The sequence below is a fragment of the Carassius gibelio genome, chromosome A23 (genome assembly GCF_023724105.1).
Source record: "Carassius gibelio isolate Cgi1373 ecotype wild population from Czech Republic chromosome A23, carGib1.2-hapl.c, whole genome shotgun sequence".
In the NCBI taxonomy this organism is placed as follows: Eukaryota; Metazoa; Chordata; class Actinopteri; order Cypriniformes; family Cyprinidae; genus Carassius; species Carassius gibelio.
In genome coordinates this window covers 16,234,462-16,257,376 of record NC_068393.1, presented here as the reverse complement: position 1 = coordinate 16,257,376, position 22,915 = coordinate 16,234,462, and the positions used below count along the sequence as shown (strand labels likewise).

Below are 22,915 nucleotides of genomic sequence, written 5' to 3'. Positions count from 1 at the left end.
ATACTGTCTTTAGTGTCAGACATTTAGATTTATATAAGATTATGACTGTGTTTTAAAACCTAGTGAGCTACAGCCGACAAACCTGAGGCCAAAAATTGCGAATCAGATCATCTCTTTTTGAACTAGACACACAAACACAATTAGGATTGATTGATTCCCAGCACCGCCACACTCATTTTACCTTTAAGTGCGATAGACTCCTCGATATCCACACTGTTGAGTAGAGTGGTTTTAAATGAGACGCACCAGGTGGGTTGTTTGCATGTGGTGAAGATGGTTGAAAGAGTTGACAGGAAGTGATATCAGCCGCAGACCCTCTGACTTGCACCTGCCTAAAAACTTGCCATTGTAGTTAGCTGTGCAAATGGCCACCACATGTCATGGTCTGCAATGGCTTTAATATGTCACACTCCGCACTCTCTTTAAAAACATAATTCATCATCAATCAATAATTTACATTTGTTCATATTTATTTAGAATATGTAAATTATTAAAATGTATTATCTAAATATGCAATCTACTCCACTTTACTGAAACCCTGCACTCCTGTTTAAAACTTTTGTTTTAAATTTAGCTAAGAGGTCACAACATGATGTATCGATCTTCTATTGGTCACACGTGATACAAATTTCCAGGGCTGAGTTCAACTTGAACCTTGGGACATAGAGAAAATTGCGTTAGCAACAAGTCTTGAAGTAATATTTGATCAAGAGTGTTTGGATCAGAGCTTAATGACTGGGAAAATGTTGGAAGCTGGCAACCTATTTGCTTTCAAAATGGACCTGCATATGTGTACTGAGCCACCGACAAACAACAACCTTGATAGTTGTGTATTTGAAAACGAATTAATGCAGGTCCATCGCTTATCCCCGCACCTTATGGATGAAATATGGATTTAAAGTGTGCTGAGTATGTGTGCTTGTGGGTGTTTGCATATCCGTGTGTAATTCTACACAGTCCATCTGCCTAGTCTGACAATTTAAGTTCTTATTATGTGTGTGTTGTTGTTGTTGCCTCTGTGTACTGGAAGCTTCTATCACCAGAACAAATTCCTTGTATGTGCAAATATATTTGGCAATAAAGCCCTTTCTGATTCTGATTAATGTCTGCACTGGCTCATCATATTGTCTTAATAACAGCTCTTTGGAGTCTTTTGGACTGACCCCTGCACCCTGTGACATGCATCAGCAGCTTAATTTTTCCCAATTGGTTTCATAGTCAAATATGCAGCAGTGCATTCCTGCCTTCAGGACATTTCTTCTTCTTCTTCTTCTTCCTCTGGCACTGTGTTTTTATTAGTAACACTGATCGGCTGTTAAGCAGCTTTTGTGAGTGTGTTTATAAAGGGTCCTCTTAAATCAGCTGGACTGTATACAGAGCCTTGATAAGTGTTTTCAGTGTAGGGAACAGTCATTCAGGGTTTCTTTTATTGGGAAGACCTGTTTGCTTCAATGAACCAGTTCCAAAAGAGTCAGTTCACAGATTTGTTGAGTCATCCCTGTGCAGCTTTTTTGTTGTAAAATACATAAAACTTACTGTCTTTCATGAAGTTTACAATTATATAATGTAGATTGCCTCAAATAAGTTTATGGTTCCAAAATGTTGCTCTCCTGAAAGTTTTACCACTCACATTCTTCCTTTAAGGGTGTTCATGACAGCAGTTCAGTTACTAGCGGCGGTTCATGTTTCACATAATTTAATCATTAATTTTATCAAATAAAATTTCATGGTTAATCAAATCCAAATTAATCATTATAAATTTGACTTATGAATCAAATCGTCTTTCAAATTGTCCCATTGGTAGTCTTGATGGACATGAACTGCTCAACTTTGTTGAATCCCAATAGACAATGTTGTTTATCATCTCAAAAAGCCAAATCTCTTGCAGTCACTCTTTCACTGCAAATCACTGTCATTGTGAATGCCTTTTTGCAGTTCAACATTTGACATAAAATTACAATTTTAATGGAAAAACTTACAATAACAAGTCTGTCACATATCCCTACACTGAAAAAATTTGCTTTAGGATTTAAGACAAAAGCAACACCTTGAATTAAATGTGACATTTTGAAATAGACTAAAATGGTATTTTCTTGCAAAATGTACTCCAATAATCATTGTAGTTTGGACTTACTAACCCTCACCCAGCTTTGTTCATTAGGTGGTCTGTGAGTTAAATGAGGACGTCACCTCAGCAACTGATTAACTGTTGTGGAATGAGAGCCGTTAGCTGATGGGAATTATGATTAGCATGGACTAGATTCTGAAAAATCATCAGGAAAGTTATTTATATTCCTGTCTTTCTCTGGACCTTTGCCTCATTTTCCAGACCGCAGAAGCCTGAAGCCTAGCAACCGCTCCTGTGGTGGGGTATTCAGCACCCTCTTAGTCGGGTTCTTTGTTTTTGCCATCACTTTCTTGCGTGTGTGTGTGTATGTTCTCATTGCACTTCCTCCCTTGTACTCGTGGGTTTTTCCAGTCACCCTGGGGCCCAATGGAGCAGGAAGCCCCACAAGCTTATCATTTCCTCTGCTATGGCTCTGCCTAAGCCGTGTGTATGGTAAACACACTCACACACAGATCCTGACAGGCTTGTAGGGTGAATCCAAGTACGGACACAGATAACAGCGTGGACGTTAAACAGGTATTTGTAGAAACACACAGCCCCTCATGTGGTGCTTGTGTGTCCGTTCAGTGTAAAGTCTGTGTTTTGAATACTGAAGGGAACTGACTAGCGGTCCCATTTGGCCACCATTGCCTTTCTGCTAGCCAGTTGGCCCTAGTCATCATCCAATCAGCACATTCCTCCCCATGAATACACTGGGACCACTTTTGGCAGGCCACTCTGGGTGGGGTAATGTCCATATCCTGTGCGCTCACCATTACACACACACACACACACACACACACAAACATACACACTATGAGACATCACAGCCATTATAATAGACCTTCTTCTTTCTTGAGCTTGTCAGCCAATCAGTCAGGCATGATTTCTCCATTCTGAAATAGACAGGTGTGTGTAGATGAACAGATGAAAGGAATTGAGAAAGGGAGGGAAAGAATGGCTCTTTAGAGAAGAGTGAGTGGGCACAAAGCTCCCTCAGTGCTGGAGTGGCACTGCCAGTTTGCGTGGACCTGTTGTTGTGCGAACACAGACCCTGCTCTGTGTGTGAGCGTGACCCAGCTGCCCTCCCAGCATTACATCAGTCTCCCACATCACCCACACACACAATGAGACTCCAGTCAGCCACCCCTCCATATGCCCAGCACGCTGCCTGCATGCAAAAAGCAGCTTTACGCTCTCACACACTTGTGTGTAGTGTTTTTAGCTGAGTGCTTTATTAGTACATTTTGACAAGATCAGCATCTCTATTACAGTTGCCAATACTTAGGGTAAGGCATTTAATCAGATTCCTAAGCATACATATTAAACCTTTGGCATCCTGCGCTGTATGCATTTTGAACATTCACCATCATGTTGTTACAAACCCTTTCAATCTCTTTGTGGAACATAAAAGATATTTGTAAAAAGTTGTTTTAGACAACATTCGCATTCATTGTATGGACAAATTGCTTAATATATCATTTTGTGTTCCACTGAAAAGTGGAAAAATAATATAGGTTTAGGGTAATGAGAGAGTAAATGATGTCAGAATTTCATTTTGGGAGAACTATCCCTTTAAATTTGAAGGAAGGAAGAATATATCCAGATAATAATGGATTTGAGGAAAGTTAGCAGTACACAGACAACACTATTACCACCGTAGCAGTGCCCTAGAAACCACCTAGAACACCATTGCAACTTACTGGCAACTCTCCAGAACACTTTATTAACACCAGAGACACATAGCATTGCCTTTAGCAACTACCTAGAATGCCATAGCAATGCCCTGGCAACTCTCCAAAATATCTCATTAATGCTATAACAAGCAACTACCTACATTATCTACTACCCTGGCCCTGGCATTTTGTATGAATGAGCAGCAAACACATAATCTTCATTAATTGTAACATCTGAATCTGTTCTTGTGTTGATAAAGTTTGTTCTGCTGTAGTAGGTTTTAAATAAGGAATATTGTGTGTGTGTGAGCGGTCACACACTGAGCAGATGAGGCAGGAAAGGGCTGTTGGGTTTCTAGGCCACATTCTTAAGCAGAGAGAGTAACCAGGCATGAAGTCTGCGCTCAGTGCGACCCGTCCCTTCTCATGCAACCACAGAAAGAGCCATCTCTCTCTTTCTCTCTCTCTGTCTCTTTGGGTGTTTGTGCCTCACTGTTTTCTCTCTCTTCTGCTTGCTTGCTTGCTTTCTCCTCTCCTCTCATAGCTGAACCGGCCCACTTGGCCCCTCTGACCTTCTTTATACTTCCTTTGTCTGTGAAGTTCATGCCGACATGTTGCATGTTGATTTTTCAGCATAAACACCATTGTGTGTAATCTTATCACCTGAAGCTGACAGCTGTAGCTGTCTCCTAGACGGACCAGATCTGGTTTAGAAAAGTACCAGGAGCCTCGTTGTATCCTCTGGAAAACCGATAGTCGTCAGCCGATCTGTCACTCCTGGTTTTGTTTAGCTGCGATTTGGCGATGTGCAATGTGTTGTTGCCTCAAACTCGCCACAGGCCACGAGGTGTGAATCTCATCCAGCCGCGTGTCAGAAGAGTTTAGGAGCTACTTGTATACCAAAGCTTAGAGGAGACGTGTGTGTGTGTGTGTGTGAATATGGATGAAAGAGGGGTGCTTTGTGTGAGTTTGAGGAGCTTTCAGAGTGGACTTTAACCACTGATTGTAGTATGCCAAAAACGACTTTAAGAGAAACAAGAAAATGAACAGGGTGAAGGTGGATACATGTGATTGTGACTTAAATGGCCTTTCTTCTGTTTTTTGCATGTTCTGTTTGTTTTTCCTTAATTTTACGGAACCGTTAACCCACAGATGAACATTCTGTCATTTTTTTTTACTCACTCTTGTGTTTTTTCAGACCTTATGACTTTCCTCTTTCTGTGGGACACACAAAGAGAAATGTTGAAAATGTACTGGCCACTTTTTACCCTTCAAGATAATTCATAAGCACTAGGGATGTCAAATTTCGATTATTTCCATGATCGATCGTCGTTTAAATTAACGATCAATTAATCGATTAATCGTTAACCATAATACTGCAAAATGCGTCTATTGCAGGCACGCAGTCAGCGGTATGACAGGATGTGCAAAAGCCACACACAAAACGCTTTCTCACTTGAATTAAAGAGGTTTTAGTCTGAATTAAAATGCTAGTAGCAGGATTATAAAATGAATAGATGCGATTATGATCATTTGATAAAATGAAGAGAGCGCGCCATACTTTTGAAGTCATTTTACTTTGTTGACAGTTTCCAATCCTGCACGGAGAACGCTGAACGCGCCTCTTTAAATGGTTTTGTGGTGCTCGTTGTTGTATTTTAAAGCACAATTGCAATGTTTTCAACTGACATTATTGTATAAAATTATCCGAAATGTGGAGCGCGTGTGACTGCGCTGCACATTAAGTGAACTACATCGGCGCTGCTGCACCAAAACACAGTTGCTCACATTAATTTGATCCTGCTGGATTCTGTCCCAGAAAATGTCAGATTTTTAAAAATCCGGCATACAGCGCATTAGATCGTGACAGTGCATGCGTGCAGAAGAGGATGAGCGAGCGCGGCTTTGGCTAGATTTATTTGGAGGTTATTGCTCATGTCTCATTCGGCACAAATCGAAATGTTTCCATATTCGCAATGTATTTGAATGTTAAACTATTATTTATAATGTAAACTAGGCTTGTACTTAACACGCATTCGCATATAGACGGAAAAGATGATCCTCTTCATATGAGCAAAAACGTCCTTGGCATAACAGCAGAGTGGACCGGTATACTACGGTCTATTTAAACTGACCAGTGTAACCTTTTAATGTTTAGTTGACATTTTATTTTGATAATGAACAGACTGCGATGTAACTTTGAATCGCTAGAATATACGTGTGCAGCAGGCTCCGGGGCGATCGAAACAGCTGAGACATTAAAAAAATATATATATATTTTCCGCAAAAGTGTTTACTTTCATTTGTGCACACTCACAATAAAAACAGAAGATTTGTGCTCTTGTAAAATAAAGCAAACAAACAGAATGCGTTGTCATCCTTTTTTTTTTTTTTTTGTGAACTTATGGTGCGCCCACACTTCTGTTTTAAATCCGTTAATCTTAATTAGCCTATTTAAGTCGGATATATTTCGCATAGCCTATTTAAAAAAAAAAAAAGGTTTATTTTATTATCTTTCGCTTTTAATAACTGTTTTCGCATCTCTTACTGTGGTAAACATGGGAAGGGAAATTAAAGATTTCATGAATTAAGAATTCGTTCGATTTATTAATTTGTTCCCTTATTTCACTTAAATCATGGGTTATTTAGGGAACAAAATTAATGAAACATGGACAATTGCCACATTAATAATTCGTAGGAATGAATTAACAAGTTGTAGGAATGAATAGACTACCTGTCCTGTCACTGTGTCCCGCAGCCCTGCAAAGCGCACGATATAAAACAGTTATCTGATGAAATGATTAGTAACTACATTTCTATTGCATTTAATGTTGAAGAACTTTTATGTTGTTTCTATTTTAATGTACTTTAAAGTTTAAATCACATTAAAAGCTTAATTTGTACATTGTGAATGAATGATGATGCTTTTATATATCGTCACCGTCACTCACAGCCGCTCGCACGTGTTGAGTGCGCATGAGCCGCACGCAGCCCAACATTGAATCGGTTAACCGACCATCGATAGCCTTAATCGATTGCATCTCTTATCGACAATTAATCGATCATCGATTAATCGTTGACATCCCTAATAAGCACCTTAAACATTTTAGAAAAACAGTCAGTATGATTATGTTCCAGGTCTTCTAAAGATGATGGCTTTATGTGAGAAACAGACTGGATGTCATGCTATCCACATCCATTCAAATATGTCATGCTCTATGAAATTTGTTTAATATCTTTTCCAAAATCTGTTTTTTTACGTTTTTTTTTTTTTTCTGGACTACGTTTTATTGGTTAGATTAAACATGTCTAATAATCAAAAAGTGTGTCTAATTAATTGAAATTATGAAACCTAAACATTTTAACATAAAGTTATTAAAAGTTTAACACACACATTTTTTAGGTCCAATGAAATCCATTTTTATTTTTTTCTCAAATTCAGTTTTATTTATTTTAACAATTTCTGTGTTTTCCATTATTTTTCTGGATTCCATTTTAATAGTTTAATAAAATTTTAATAATCTAAAGAATCTTTTAATTAATAATCAGGGTGTAGGGAGCAATGAACACTGTGTGTATGGACCATGTCAATCGGAACAGTGCTCCTTTAACTAGCTGGTTACCTGAATCAGGTTTGCTAAATATACAGACCAGTGGTACGCACAGCATTAAGTAATACATTTCTATAACAGTTTCCTGAAATTAAACCTAACTTTTATTTTAAGGGATTGCTGTTAAGACCTTTAAAGTCTGTGTGAACCGAAAGTTGCTGTTATATTGAGGCGGCAGAGACTAAAAACATTTTGAGTATGTGTGTAAACCAAACAGCTCGACTTAGAATATAGCAAATGGTCTCGTGCAGTGCTGTTCTGGTTAATTAGAATGATTGCATTTTTTGTTAATTTAAATAAAACTAAAATAAATTATTACATGAAACATTTTTATTTTTATTTTAAAATTAAATTAAACTAAATAGAAATTTAAAAAAATTGCAAAACAATAAAACAATGATTAAAAAAAATTCCGATTATTAAAAATTTCTATAATGGTAAAATAATACTTAAATATAAATAGACAACTGAAAATTTAAAAATAAAAATGTATTGAAAATAATAAAATAAAATGATTGAACAGTAATTAAATATTACTTTTTGGTGCTACTTTGCCATTTTTGAGCTCGATAGCTCGAGTCAACTTTCTTTAGCATTTCTCTTTCTCCTGTTCCTCAGAAGAGAAACAGTAAGATATGAGTTGGCCAAAAGTAGAAGCAATACTATGGATGCTTTGCTTTAGCAATAACCTCTAATTATGAAATTCCCAGCAATAAACTTGTTATTGTGTTTTGTCTGTTCACCAGTCTTCACAAAGCCAGGAAAGCTCAGTTTAAGTTTTGTAGACATGTAGCCTCATCACATCTCAAACTAAATATTTATAGATTTGTTTTGTTCTTCCAGGTGACATCACACAGAAGGGCTATGAAAAGAAGCGAGCTAAGATTCTTGCCCCGTTCGTACCACAGACCCAAAGTAAGACTCACCATGCACACTTCCTGTCTGCTAATTTCCCTTCTCTCGGTTTCTTCTTTTGCATGCCACACGATGTTATTGTCACACTGATCGAGTCAATTAAATATAATGCAGAATTATGACATTTGACACTTTGCATAATTATGTTGCACTATTTTAATCTGAGATTGTTTTTATTTTCTCTGTATTGTTTGTAAATGTGTGGCTCTATGCTGCACCCTAATGTTGATCTGTAGAACATCACCTCCTGAAGGCATCAATCTCTTCATTAAGAGACTGACTGCACTTTAAAAATAAAACAAACTGTTGAAATAGTATTTTTATCTGTAAAGAAAATCATTTAAAAATCATTCAAATTATTTGATTCTTTTCCGATCGTGCAATCGGCCATCACACTTCTCAGGGAATTTTCCGACCCGTTAGTGTCCACACACGCACAAACACACACATACAAATAGGCTTCCTGTACGCAGCAACTTACCTAGAGGAACTGAAACAGGTTCACTATTGGTGGGTTTGAACAGTTCAGTGACCTCTTCAGTTGTTCTATAGTTACACGAGCCATTATATACTGGATTGCAGGGACATGTTGCTTACACATTATTTTTGATCTTCAAATATCTAATTCGCTATATCTAGCCATATTTGTTGTGTAGGTGCCAAATTGAATCTATATGCACAGCTGCCAAATTTTCTCTATTGTAATCATTATGATCACACTTATATTAATTGCTTTAATGAGCTACTGCCTGAAATTAATTTAATGTTAACACACTCACTTCTGCTAACAGATCCCTCTAAATTGTAATGTAGTCTGACACATGCATTTTCTGTAAAGATACTTTGAAACAATGTGTAATGTGAAAAGTACTTTACAGTTTTTTTAAATTGAATTTAATAGACACGTTTTCATTCAAAATATAATGTCAAATAAATGTTATAACAAATGTTTTCTTTATTTACTCACCCTTTTGTCTTTACAAGCTTCTATTAAGTTCTTTATTCTGTGGAAAGAACAAAAAAACTTTTTTAAGGAATAAGAGGAAGACTTTTTAGAATTGATTCCTGTAATAGCCGTTTATATGCATGTACTTTGCGCTTTCTGAAAATGTACCTTATGGTGTTGATTTAGTTTATGAGGGAGTTTATTTTATGAGCTGTGATCTTTATAGATGTGGATGTGAGCATCCAGTTGACCCCGGGCCTTTCTTCAGAGTTTACCTCTAGCCCTAATGCTGTCCCAGTTGCTGCCCCACGGCAACACCGAGCTCACCGCAGTGGAGGAACACGGGATGACCGCTACCGGTCAGGTATGGAAAATCAGGTCACAGTATACTTCTGTTCAAATATTTGGGGTTGGTATGATTTTTTAAATTTTTTTTGAAAGAAATCTCTTTCAAACAGCTGCATTTAATGAATTAAAGTGCAGTGTATTTGTGTGATGATACAGCTGAATTTCCAGTCTTAAGTGTCACATGATCCTTCAGAAATCATTCTAATGTACTGATTTGGAGCTCAAGGAACATTTAATATTACTATTATAAATGTTAAAAACAGTTGTGCTTCCTAATATTTTTGAGGAAACTGTTTTTCAGAACAATAGAAGGTTCAAAAGAATAGCATTTATTTAAAATTGAAATTTTTTGTAACATGTTTTGCAAATGTCTTTACTGTCACTTGCAGAAGTATTAATTTCTTTAAAAAAAAAAGTATTTTTGACTCAACTTTTGAACAGCAGTATATGTTTCTACTCTTTCTTTTTTGAGGCTGACCCAAATGAGATGTGTAATACCTGAAGGAAGAATAAAAGGTGAAAGAAAAGGCACAACATCTATAATATTTGTTGTGTATATATAGTGGTTGTAAAAATGGAGGATTTCTGAAAAGTTAACAATGCAGAAAAATGCTTTTTGTCCATTAGTTATGTAATTGCAGCATCAACCAGAAGGTACTAAACAGCCAAACCTCAAGCCATTTTCAATTCCGGCCCAAATAAATGTACATTGTGTAACTGAATGCCTCAGTGTGAACAGACAGTTCTCTCATGAGTTTGTCACCACAAAGAGACATTTCTTTGTCTCTACATGAGTCAGTTTAATAACTACAGTCACTGCTGGTGACATTGCTGGATGTCTCATCTGCCTCCTGTCATGTGCTTCGGGTAACTGTTTTTCTCTATGTTTGCCTTTCTGTACTCTTCATTCTCTTTTATTCTCATCGTTCTTTGCATCCTTCTGCTAGATATCCACACAGAGGCTGTGCAGGCAGCTCTGGCCAGGCATAAAGAGGAGAAGATGGCCCTTCCGATGCCCACAAAGCGTCGTTCAGCCTTCGCCCAGTCTGCTGCGGAAAACTGCACTCCTCCAGGTGGGTTCTGCTTCACCCACAAGCCTTCTGCTGCTCCTTCTGTCCAGATCTCACTGACCAGCAGGGTCTCAGAAACTACAGGCACACGCGAGCCTTTAGGGCAAACCATAGCCTTAAGAGAAAGAGAAGATATTCAGCAAAATATGATTAATTTAATTAGTGAACCACAATTTCTGCTAATACTCTTCTAATGTATTCAGATTTAACAAGTAGGTGTCTGCCTTTTGGTGTCTTTTATCTGCATTTAGTTTTTTTGCTTCTGTGAATAAATAGCTTTTTTAACTATTGTTGTACGTGTGTCGCCACAGATACGTCGTCGGCGTCAGAGGACGAGGGCTCCCTACGGAGGCGTCAGGCCGCTATCAGTGCAATGCTGGCTCAGAATCTCCAGAGTCCCGAGTACTGGATCAACCGCTCCGTCCAGAGCTCCTCCACCTCCTCTTCTGCCTCCTCCACCCTCTCTCACGGCGATGGCAAAACTCAGAACCACAGCCAGGGGCAGACCAGCGTGCTCGCCGACGTGCTGGCACACACCCGCATAGGTACTGCAGGATAATGAGTCACACATACACACACGTTCAGGAGATGAATCATAGACGACCACTAATACACACAAAAGAGCGTCAGTTTTATAGTTGTCATATGCTTACATAGGCACTATTTGACTTCTAATGACCTGGTGAAGGCAAAACAAAGCAGTAGCAAAACAGAATTTCCAAAACAGTCAGCATTAACACAGTCTATTCAAACCTGTTTGTTCAGTTGTTTTATATTGAGCATGTGAAAGAGATGAATCACTGTGCTGTCATGTGTCTTCACTGCAGAGAGCAGCAGCGTTCCGCCTGACGTCACGTCCACAGCACCCCAGGACAGGAACTCCAGAGTGGACCTGCCACCCAACATCACAGTGAGGGGCATGAGCCGTGGCCAGAGCCGCTCCAGCATGATGGACACTGCCGGCGGTATGGGCAACATCACATGTCTAGTACAGAGTTGAATCCCAACATTGTAATATTCGAATCAAAGCACAATAATATAGTAAAGTATTACGTTTTTGTGTGAATTTTGGTGCAGGGTTTTTTTTTTTTTTTTTTTTTTACACAACCCATATTAGTATTTAATATTATCATTTGGTGTAGATTTAATATAATTGATTTAATATATATATAAAATCAATTATAAATTAATAAATAATTTTTGTTTTTAGAATTTTCAAGCTATAATAAGATCTAATTAATTGTTAATCTTAATATTATGTTTTTTTTATTTTTATTTTTTATCCTTATCCAGTAAACACAAGCGACTGTATAAAATAAAGTAATTTACTTTCTGTTTAAAGTGACGCCTGGTTCAGAGAGATTTTAAACTGAAGTGGTTGTCATGTGTTTCCGTTACCATTTTAATGTTTTGCTTCCTCCTTGGTCCCATGCCATCTCACTGTAGGAAAAGGTAGGGGTGGAGGGGTGTTTAGTGCAGTGCAGTGACACCCAGTGGTTACGTCCTCCCAACTTGATCCTGTATGATGCTCTGTGATGTTGATGATTTCTGTGTTGTGACAAACCTGATTGAATTGTCTGTATTTGCTTTGACTTCTATGTCATCGTATGTCATCATTTGACCAGCTCACATTCCTGTAGTATGAACGGATGAATGAGAATATTTCTGTCAACAGGTGTTCCAGCTCACAGTCGTGTCTCCACCAAAATACAGCAGCTGCTCAACACATTAAAGAGACCTAAGCGGCCTCCGCTCAGCGAGTTCTTTGTGGATGACTTTGAAGAGATTGTGGAAGGTATGGAGCTCTTTCTGGTTCTATACTACATTTATTTGAATGTTTTTCACTTCTATTATGCTTCTAAATTCTTTTATAATTGAATTCAACAGTCTTTGTTGCAAATTATATCAAGAGCAATTTGAGTTAAAAATAATAATAATAATAATAATATGAATTTCAGAATGTCTTATTATTTGGTTTGTCCTCATTTTACTCTGACAGCAGAATTAAGTTGCATGAACTTCACAAGTTGGTGTAAAACCTGATTATTATGTTATTTTGTTCTAGTTCTATGAACTAGAATAGAATTAGTGCAGAGTAGTAAATATTTATTTTTCATTTTACATTGTAATGTAACTGTTTCCAGTATTAAAATTAGATTCTCAGTCTCAGATTTTCAGTTTGTCCTTAGACTTTTTGACCCTACTGTACTGTACTATATTCTGTGTCTTCTCTATTTGCAGTTCCCCAGCCAGATCCCAACACACCCAGGCCAGAGGGGCGACAGATGATTCCAGTAAAGGGAGAGCCACTAGGGGTGGTCAGTAACTGGCCTCCAGCTCTGCAGGCGGCACTGGCTCGTTGGGGAGCCACACAGGCCAAGAGTCCAGCCCTCACTGCCTTGGACATCACTGGAAAGCCACTCTACACCCTTACCTATGGTAAGGTGTTGTTTGGATTGGCACAAGTAGACTAACCCTGTTTTGATGGAATAGTTTACCCAAAAAAGAAGCTCTGTCATTATTTACTCACCCTTGTGTCATTCAAAACCCATATGCTATTATATTTATTATTCGTCTGACTATTTCTTTTAATATATTGTTTCTTTAATAAGCTTCTGTCATCCTTTGATCTCTGTAGGTAAACTTTGGAGTCGCAGTCTGAAGTTGGCGTACACGCTTTTAAACAAACTTGGCACCAAAAATGAACCAGTTCTGAAACCTGGAGATAGAGTAAGATTTCAACACAGTACTCGGTACACCACAATCATATACTGTTTTCAGCTCAAGGCTGTCTTATCAAAGTCTCTTTCAAGAAAAGTCTGTTCACTGTGCAGCCATATTTGCAATGCCACTGGGTCTAAATGAATAGATCCTGATCCTAAAATCTTAAAAACTGCCATATGAACTCGCAAGTAATTACATATTTCAAATCAGCAAGAAAATCTGAAATTATCAAAAAATGAACACAATTAAATGAAACAAAACAAAAATATGAATGTTGTTTCTTATGCTCAAAAAGTCTTAAAAAGCTTATTTTTCAGGCTAGACCAGCCAGTGTGCATTCATAGTGCATGTTCATCGGGTGGTCTAGCCTCAGATTTGTATGGGAACTGGAGCTTCTAACAGCTGCTGCAGTGATGCAATGACTTTACCAATCAGCGATTGGCTCTATTATTTAAAAGGTGGGACTATTCCGCCATATTGCAGTTTCTCCCATTCATAAGTATAGGAGTAAACCGTCTTAGTATTTCTGTAGTCTTTGATCTTATTCTCCATTTTTCTTCCTTTAGGTGGCATTAGTTTATCCCAACAGTGACCCTGGGATGTTCTGGGTGGCTTTTTATGGGTGCCTTCTCGCTGAGGTCATTCCTGTCCCAATAGAGGTGCCTTTATCTCGGAAGGTAATGAGAGAAGATTAAGTCTGAACAACTTTTCAAACATAATATTAGCTAGATGAAATGTTCACGGTTGTTCATCTGATTTTTAGGATGCAGGAAGTCAGCAGATAGGCTTCTTATTGGGCAGCTGTGGTGTGGGTCTCGCCCTCACTAGTGAAGTGTGTCTAAAAGGACTTCCAAAGACCCAGAATGGAGAAATAATGCAATTTAAAGGTTAGTTCCCGGTTTCTTTTTCTTATTTTATCTCCTTGCTTTCTCAAATTCATCATAAAGATCCCTTTGAAGCTGTAGACTGGAAGTTTAACCTGCTTTCTTACAGGATGGCCTCGGCTCAAATGGGTGGTCACTGATACCAAGTATCTCACGAAACCCTCCAAGGACTGGCAGCCGCACATACCTACTGCAAACACTGACACTGCTTACATAGAGGTGAGTGCAGTCATGTGTTTACATGAGTAAGAATCCTTTCAGTCCGTCAAATTCTGTGATGTGTGTGTTTTCAGTACAAAGCCTCTAAGGAGGGTACAGTGATGGGAGTGGCTGTGTCGAAAATTTCCATGCTGACACACTGTCAGGCTCTAACACAGGCCTGTAATTACTGTGAAGGTGAGTGCTACGCAACTGCTGTACAAGTGCACTGAAACCTGTAACTACAATAACACCGCACTTAAGCAATGAGATAAACTTCCAGTGCTTACTCATAGATTATTTCATTATTTTAAAAATAATTTAGATTTTTCTGAATAGCAATTTGAAGTGGAGATTTTTGTCACATTTAATTTAATCAAACTGTTTTGAACTTTGTCCTTGAAGAATGGTTGAATCTTGACCTGTTGACTGGCTTATGTCAATTTGTCAGTCTTATGTAATTTTAAAATTCGAATTTTTGAATTTAAAATTTAGGTCTGAAAGGATTTCATATTTTCCATTAAGTATTATTTAGTAAATTATACCATTTGTATATTTTCATTCAAGTCTTTAGTAGTTTTGTTTTGTGCACATTTTTAATTACTAAGCATTATGATATTATAAAAATTTACTTTTTTTCAAAGAGAATTGTATTTTTCTGTGCTCTTCTATAGGAGAAACACTGGTTAATGTCGTGGATTTCAAGAAAGACTCAGGCCTTTGGCATGGAGTTCTAACGGTGAGTGTGAATCTTCTGAATATTTCAGTTTTGTAAGTTCTTTTCAGTTTTACAGACTTCCCGCATGGCTGCATGTGTTTGTGTCTTACAGAGTGTCATGAACAGGATCCACACTATTAGTGTGTCATACTCTGTCATGAAGGCTTGTCCACTGTCCTGGGTGCAGAGAGTTCATGTTCACAAAGGTAAAGACATCCTCACCTTATGTGCTTATAACTGTTTCAGCAATCTGGCTGATGGTCAATCATTTAGAAAGAAATCATGGCACATTATCAAAATATCTACAGTTCTGTGCTACAGGATCTAAATGTCTTTCACAGCTCGTGTGGCCTTGGTGAAATGTAGAGACCTCCACTGGGCTATGATGGCACACAGAGATCAGAAGGACACCAATCTGTCTTCCCTGCGCATGCTGATCGTAGCTGACGGAGCCAATCCTTGTGAGTAAACAAGCTATTGGAAAGAGCTTGAAATGGCTGTATTTCTGTGCTTTAGTAGTTGTAAGTGGAAATAATTTATCCATGTTTCTGTCTTTAGGGTCTGTGTCTTCATGTGATGCCTTCCTGAACGTGTTTCAGTCTCATGGGTTGAAACCCGAGATGATCTGTCCATGTGCTTCCTCCCCTGAGGCCATGACAGTGGCTATCCGCAGGTACCTGCATGTGTCAAGAGCTATGCACATCAACATTGTACACGTTATTGCGATAGATATGCTTTAAAGTCACTTTATGTGTTTAGGCCTGGTACTCAGGGCACTCCGCTCCCTGCTAGAGCCATTCTGTCAATGGCGGGACTCAGTCATGGGGTGATTCGGGTCAACACGGAGGATAAGAACTCTGCCCTTACTGTGCAAGATGTAGGACATGTCATGCCTGGAGGTGAGACTCTCCAACCACTTGAACATTTTTACTGTAAATCATGTATATGTGGCGTGAACTGTCTGCAAGTTTGAAACCAGCTGCCACCTTGGAAACCACTAATGGGTTTTTGGCAACAAATTTAGCATGCAATATAGGAGCATGCAATATAGGAGGACTGAAAGCGGGTGTATCTGATTTCAGTCCTTTTATTAGCATGAACCAATAAAAAATACAGTGTTTACAAACACAGTCCAAACATATTTATGTATGGTTTGAAATCTGTCTGAACTGTCACTATTGCTGAAATGTTTGAATTTTACTTTATTTTAATAAACATAAATGATTGTATAGGCGCAGAATTGTTTTAGATGCACTCTTGAATTTAATTCATTTCAGTTTGAAATAGGGCTGCACGATATTGGGAAAAAATTACATTGCGATATTTAATTTTTCTGCGATATATATTGCGATATGAAATCTAATCTAATTTTTTCTTACAAACAAAAATGGGGTGAGCGGATTTACATTCTCATTTTAAATGATTTAAACATCGATGCCATCTTGTCAATTGATTAATATGCGCGAGGGAGAGAGAGCAAGACAACTTTGTCTGAAGCGCGCTCTCTCTCGCTCTCTCTCTCTCTCTCATGCTAGCTCTCTCGCGCGCTCTCTCTCTCTCTCTCGCGCTTAAACGACACATCGTGCAGCCCTAGTTTGAAATATTCTAAGATTTTAGTAAGTTCATTACATTAGAGAGCATTTCTGCGTTTTCTTTCTGCACTACAGGTCTGATGTGTATTGTGAAGTCCGATGGGCCGCCCATGCTCTGCAAGACCGATGAGATCGGAGAGATAGTGTTGAACTCTCGTGCTGGAGGCACCATGTACTACGGCCTGCCCGGGGTAACCAAGAGCACTTTTGAGGTAAGGATAAAATGCATGAAAAGGAATATTTCTATAAGCAATATACACATTCACTCAAAATAATGTCTCACTGACCTTATCGGCCACAGGTGATTCCTGTAAACTCAGGCGGTAACCCTATTGGAGACGTTCCCTTCACACGCACTGGACTGTTGGGCTTTGTGGGTCCGGTAAGTAATAGTATAGTAGACTTTGTTGCATTTTTAAAGCATCTCTACATATGTGTGTGTATACAGAGTACCATTAATTTGGGGTCAGTTGGATTACCTGTAAAACAAAGCCTGTTTGCAGATTTGTGACATGGTAATTTGTGTTTTATTGAAAAAACTATTCTCTGTGCCCTCAGGGAAGTTTAGTGTTTGTTGTTGGGAAGATAGAGGGTTTGCTTTCAGTCAGTGGGCGCAGACACAATGCAGACGACCTGGTGGCCACAGCGCTGGCGGTGGAGCCGGTCAAAACGGTCTACCGAGGGAGGTACGAATGACTCGAAACACAATCAGATTACAGGTGGATGAGTATGGGCTAATCTCATAGTGTGATGTGGTTCTGAACCTGTGTCGTGTGCGCAGGATTGCTGTGTTCTCCGTCACTGTATTCTATGATGAGAGAGTAGTGATTGTGGCAGAGCAGAGGCCTGATGCCAATGAAGAGGACAGTTTCCAGTGGATGAGTAGAGTTCTGCAGGTAATACACAAGTTACCCATCATCCTTGGTGCACTGACCTCGCTTGAAAATGTATTTCGTTTAGTCTGAAGCAGGTAATTGAGATGAATGGACCTTGAGTTGACAGGCTAAATGCAATGAGGCAGATAACAATGACATTAACAGTATCCAGTGTTGCCAATTATAGATTTTGACTCTGTTTCACAATAATAGGAGTCATGACTCCCTGCTTTTTGCATGCTTTTCACAGGCGATAGACAGTATCCACCAGGTGGGCTTGTATTGTTTGGCCCTGGTCCCTGCTAACACGTTACCCAAAACTCATCTGGGTGGTATTCATATTTCGGACACCAAACAGCACTTCCTGGAGGGATCTCTGCACCCTTGCAATATTCTGATGTGCCCTCATACGTGTGTGACCAACCTTCCAAAACCCAGACAAAAGCAACCAGGTACAGTTGGTTTGCATCTAAATCAAAGCCAAAAAAAAATTTTTTTTTTATTTGATGAGGGGAATAACCTTCAAGCATCAAGTTTTCTAATTTTAACGTATACCACTTGTTACAGTTTATGGTCCTTTTTATACTTACTTTTTCTTTTACTTTTTTTTTTAGTTTTAATCAATTTTTTATGTAAATGTTGTTCATTATTTTATTTGTTCATTTATTTTATTTTAATGTCTTTATCTTACTCTTTATTATGTATCTGTGAAGCACTTTAAATTACCATTATGTGTGAAGTGTGCTGTAAAAATAAACTTGCCTTTCCTCACAGTGGGAGTTGGTCCAGCCTCCATCATGGTGGGCCACCTGGTGGCAGGAAAGAGGATCGCACAGGCTAGTGGGAGAGATCTTGGGCTCATCGATGACCAAGAGCAATCCAGAAAGGTTAGCCAAAGATTTCATGACTACTTCGTAAACTCACTATTGTGAGGTGTCCCTGCATGATGTCCCAGGATTCAATAATACATCTGATCTCTATAGAAGTTATAAAGTAATAAATCATACATTTTACCATATTACACAACATCTCCATTATGATTATTTTGCAACATTAAGCCTCCAGTTTCTGAGTACCTCTAGACACCTCTGGCATTCCATGTATCGATCTAGTTTAAATGATAGTGTCATTTAACTTTAACTCAACACAAATAGAGTTTAAAGAGAGCTGGGGATGAACAGAGTTTGTCTCGTCTCCTCTAAGCTTGTGCTCTGCTCTGTCTTTTTCTCTCGTGCTCGGCTGTAGCTCTGTGTGTGGCCCACTAACATGGTAAGCCTAAATGCTAGCAACTCTCTGCTATCTGTGTGCGCTGGGCTTTAATTCCCCTTTGCAACCAGCTACAACAACAGCAACCTCAGGGACCAAAAATGTATAAAGTTATAGATTTTTATTGAAGATATTTTGGTTTTATTTAAACATAAATGGACAATGGACTTTATTAACTTATCTCAGAACTGTGACTTTATATTTGTCACAGTTTATTATTATTTTTATATTCTACAAAGTGGCGTTTTTTTTTTTTTTACTCTTGAGATGGAAACAGAAGGCATATACATGCTCTTATGCTGTATGGTGTGGTCAGTATTGCTGCTGTCTGCATGAGTCCTGCTATGGGTGTTTACATTTTGTAATAAAATTTGCTGGCTTTGTAATGCTGTTTGCTGAAAAAATGCTACGAGTTGATTGGTGGCTTCCTGTTCTCATGATTTCTGTTGATCTTATCGAGGTCTTTGTTTGGATGATAAGTTGAGACCTGTCCTATTCTGTCCTACAGCATCAGTTCCTGTCTGAAGCCCTGCAGTGGAGAGCACAGACTGATCCTGATCATGTGCTCTATATGCTGCTGAATGCAAAGGTGACATGCATACAACCCCCATCAAACTGATCATTTAGTCAAAACTGTCCGGTACTGAGTTTTTTTGCTTTGGTCTTCAGGGTGTAGCAGTGAGCACAGTCACGTGTTCTCAACTGCACAAGCGAGCAGAGAAGATCACTGCAGCTTTGCTGGAAAGAGGAGGAATTAACACTGGAGACAATGTAGTACTGCTTTATCCTCCCGGTAATGACGGCCATCCAAGCTTTCACAGTTTAAGAGTATGGTCTAAAGTATGCAAGAAAAACATGGTCTGTTGTCTTAAGGCAATAGTGTAGCGATTATATGAATTCCCTTTCAAACCAAGTAGCTTTCTGTATATCAACACGGTCCAACTTGAACTCTTTGCACAATCTGTGTGTGGAAATCTTTGGCCCTCGTTAGAAATTCACAGTGGTGTGGATTCCCATTAAAATGACTGATTTTACCCACAAAAATACACTGAAAATTTGTAAATGCCGTTCTTTAAATTTGATCAAAAAAATGTTTCTTTTCTACAGGCATAGACCTGATCGCCTCTTTTTATGGCTGTCTGTATGCTGGTTGCATTCCGGTCACCGTCAGGCCTCCTCATCCACAGAACCTTGCCGCCACACTCCCCACGGTCCGAATGATCATAGACGTGAGTCGTGACTATTTTGCACATGCCATCCATTTATGATTTTATAAAGAGTAGCATGTTAATCAGAGAAATGTTGTCTGTGTTAGGTGAGCAAAGCAGCCTGCATCCTCACGACTCAGACCCTGATGAAGATTTTGCGGTCTAAAGAAGCGGCAGGCTGTGTGAATGTGAAGACTTGGCCGAATATCATAGACACAGGTACAGAATTATTATTTTTTTTTACATGGCTTTTATACCAATTGTTGAAATTCAGTATCCCTGACTTGACTGATTTTATGTGTGCAGATGATCTTCCCAGAAAACGGCCTTCAAGCATCTATAAACCCCCCACTGCGGAAATGTTGGCCTACCTGGACTTCAGTGTGTCCACCACAGGCATGCTGACCGGAGTTAAGGCAAGACTTGACTGTTTGCCGCTGCATCCATTCAGTTGTTCATTTTGCTTTCGGCAAGAACAAGTATGTAGGATCTTAGACCGGTCACATCCTGAACAGCTTGTTCATTTGTTTCTTTCAGATATCTCACTCAGCAGTCAATGCTCTATGTCGGTCCATCAAACTGCAGTGTGAGCTGTACTCAACCAGACAAATTGCCATCTGCATGGACCCCTACTGTGGCCTGGGCTTTGTGCTATGGTGTATGTCTAGGTAGTGCACACAGTCAAACCTTTTAGACTATGACCTAACCAGGCGTAACACAATAAATCACATCTATTCAATGTTAATCTGAGGTTAAGATGAGACTGCACCTGGTTAGGACACAGTGCCATGCCATGCTTGGAATTTATGGAATACCCACTGTAATTTGTATCTGTGTGGGTCTAGTGTTTATTCAGGTCACCAGTCAATCCTGATCCCTCCCTTGGAGCTGGAGACGTCTCTGCCCCTGTGGTTGAGCACGCTTAGTCAGTATAAGATCAGAGACACCTTCTGTTCATACTCTGTCATGGAGCTCTGCACCAAAGGCCTCGGCACACAGACTGAAGCTCTGAAGGTGAGTCAACAGAGTCAACTTCAAAACCTTGGGGTTCGTGTGATTTGTGTTTGAAAGAAGTATCTATTTCTCATCAAGGCTGCATTAATTTGATTAAAAACACTGTAAAAACTGAAATATTAACCATTTAAAAGAACTATTTAATATTTTAATATATGTTAAAATGTTATTTATTTCTGTGATGACAGCTGAATTTTCAGCAGCCATTACTCAAGTCTTCAGTGTCGCATGATCCTTCAGAAATCATTCTCTGCTCAAGTTGTGATGCTTAATTATTATTATTTTGAATAAGATTACAAAGTTAGGGGGAAAAAATAAAAAGGTTTTGTAGCAATGTAAAAGCCTTTACTCTCACATTTGATCAATGCATCCTTGCTGAATAAATTTCGTAAAGAAATTGTACTTACCCCACATTTTGGTTGAACGGTAGTGTACAGTCACACACTCAGTCACATAAAAGTTATTATTCATCTGCGTTTCACTGTGAACCTGTATGACTGCAGTGAAAGACAAAAGGAGTATTTTTGAAGAATATCCTTGCTACTTTATACAGCTCTAAAAATGACCAAAAAAACGAAAAAGTGATCCATTAAACTTGTGTACTATATACAAAGTCTTCTGAAACCATACAATAGATTCAGGTGAGAACATATTGTATAGAAAGAGACTCCTCCCTAGTTGGCATGAGAGTAGAAGCAATGTCCATTTGTAAACAAAACCAGTGGATGATTAATTCAGAAAAAGGACTGATGCAGTATGGATTGTATGGCTTCAGAAGAAACACAAGCCAGATGTGCCACTTTTATGATGCATTCATTTAACTTTAAAGCTCCGATCTCCATTTACTGCAACAGAACAACCAGCACATTATTAAAATTGCTCCCTTTGTATTCCTCAGAAGTCATACAGGTTTGGAATAGCATGAGGGTGAGTAAATAAACAGAATTTGCATTTTGGGGTCACTAATCGTGTAATACTGAGGAAAACGGCTTTCAGAAAGAGATGTTCAATGTAAATATAATGTGTAAGTGTCTATAAAATCTGACGAGAGCTGTATGTGCAGGCGCGCGGCGTGAACCTCTCCTGTGTAAGGAGCTGTGTCGTCATAGCCGAAGAGAGGCCTCGTCTGGCTCTCACACAGTCATTCTCCAAGCTCTTCAAAGACCTGGGCCTGTCTCCACGCGCAGTGAGCACAGCCTTTGGCGCCAGAGTCAACCTGGCCATCTGTCTACAGGTTGGGGCAAAAAATGCATTGTGTCAACCTATGTCATGACGCAAGAGCAGTGCCTTATTTTGATTTCTGTCTCCTTCCATCAGGGCACTGCTGGTCCAGACCCGTCCACTGTTTATGTAGACATGAAGTCCCTCCGGCATGACAGGTATGCGTGAGACGAGGCCAGTAGTGACATGAAGACAGTCAGCTACATGCTTGCAGTGTGACATTGTTCTTCTTTCTCTGTCATAGAGTGAGGCTGGTGGAGAGAGGAGCTCCTCAAAGTCTGCCGCTGATGGAGTCGGGGACGGTAAGGCTGTCCTGCTTTATCTAGCACTGTTATTATAAGACATACCAGTCATCCCATATTGTTTTCTGTGCCTTGCCTTAAGATTCTTCCTGGAGTGAGAGTAATCATCGTGAACCCAGAGACAAGAGGACCACTAGGAGACTCTCATCTAGGCGAGGTGACCGAACACATTTTGAATCATCGCATGAATACAGCTTGTTTCAGTAAAGTTTAATTGTCCACAAATGAAATGCCTCCATA

At 39.1% G+C, this 22,915-nt stretch overlaps 1 protein-coding gene across 2 annotated transcripts in view; it reads left to right on the top strand.

Moving 5' to 3' along the window:
- Nucleotides 1-22,915, top strand: part of LOC127944492 (disco-interacting protein 2 homolog B-A) — a 44,585-nt gene that overhangs the window by 18,685 nt on the left and 2,985 nt on the right. The window contains exons 2-36 of one of the 2 annotated variants that reach the window (XM_052540452.1): nucleotides 8,238-8,309; nucleotides 9,482-9,619; nucleotides 10,551-10,676; nucleotides 10,985-11,218; nucleotides 11,501-11,638; nucleotides 12,349-12,468; nucleotides 12,915-13,112; nucleotides 13,312-13,403; nucleotides 13,964-14,074; nucleotides 14,161-14,284; nucleotides 14,391-14,500; nucleotides 14,575-14,677; nucleotides 15,154-15,218; nucleotides 15,310-15,403; nucleotides 15,539-15,658; nucleotides 15,756-15,870; nucleotides 15,957-16,096; nucleotides 16,865-17,001; nucleotides 17,091-17,171; nucleotides 17,348-17,475; nucleotides 17,571-17,685; nucleotides 17,915-18,116; nucleotides 18,439-18,551; nucleotides 18,910-18,933; nucleotides 19,439-19,519; nucleotides 19,600-19,723; nucleotides 20,038-20,159; nucleotides 20,246-20,357; nucleotides 20,445-20,554; nucleotides 20,676-20,806; nucleotides 20,984-21,152; nucleotides 22,216-22,386; nucleotides 22,470-22,531; nucleotides 22,618-22,675; nucleotides 22,758-22,832. In XM_052540452.1, coding sequence (XP_052396412.1) covers nucleotides 8,238-8,309; nucleotides 9,482-9,619; nucleotides 10,551-10,676; nucleotides 10,985-11,218; nucleotides 11,501-11,638; nucleotides 12,349-12,468; nucleotides 12,915-13,112; nucleotides 13,312-13,403; nucleotides 13,964-14,074; nucleotides 14,161-14,284; nucleotides 14,391-14,500; nucleotides 14,575-14,677; nucleotides 15,154-15,218; nucleotides 15,310-15,403; nucleotides 15,539-15,658; nucleotides 15,756-15,870; nucleotides 15,957-16,096; nucleotides 16,865-17,001; nucleotides 17,091-17,171; nucleotides 17,348-17,475; nucleotides 17,571-17,685; nucleotides 17,915-18,116; nucleotides 18,439-18,551; nucleotides 18,910-18,933; nucleotides 19,439-19,519; nucleotides 19,600-19,723; nucleotides 20,038-20,159; nucleotides 20,246-20,357; nucleotides 20,445-20,554; nucleotides 20,676-20,806; nucleotides 20,984-21,152; nucleotides 22,216-22,386; nucleotides 22,470-22,531; nucleotides 22,618-22,675; nucleotides 22,758-22,832 — 4,115 coding nt within the window. The remainder of the gene's footprint in view (nucleotides 1-8,237; nucleotides 8,310-9,481; nucleotides 9,620-10,550; nucleotides 10,677-10,984; nucleotides 11,219-11,500; nucleotides 11,639-12,348; nucleotides 12,469-12,914; nucleotides 13,113-13,311; nucleotides 13,404-13,963; nucleotides 14,075-14,160; nucleotides 14,285-14,390; nucleotides 14,501-14,574; nucleotides 14,678-15,153; nucleotides 15,219-15,309; nucleotides 15,404-15,538; nucleotides 15,659-15,755; nucleotides 15,871-15,956; nucleotides 16,097-16,864; nucleotides 17,002-17,090; nucleotides 17,172-17,347; nucleotides 17,476-17,570; nucleotides 17,686-17,914; nucleotides 18,117-18,438; nucleotides 18,552-18,909; nucleotides 18,934-19,438; nucleotides 19,520-19,599; nucleotides 19,724-20,037; nucleotides 20,160-20,245; nucleotides 20,358-20,444; nucleotides 20,555-20,675; nucleotides 20,807-20,983; nucleotides 21,153-22,215; nucleotides 22,387-22,469; nucleotides 22,532-22,617; nucleotides 22,676-22,757; nucleotides 22,833-22,915) is intronic. The other variant, XM_052540453.1, reaches the window with a different exon arrangement.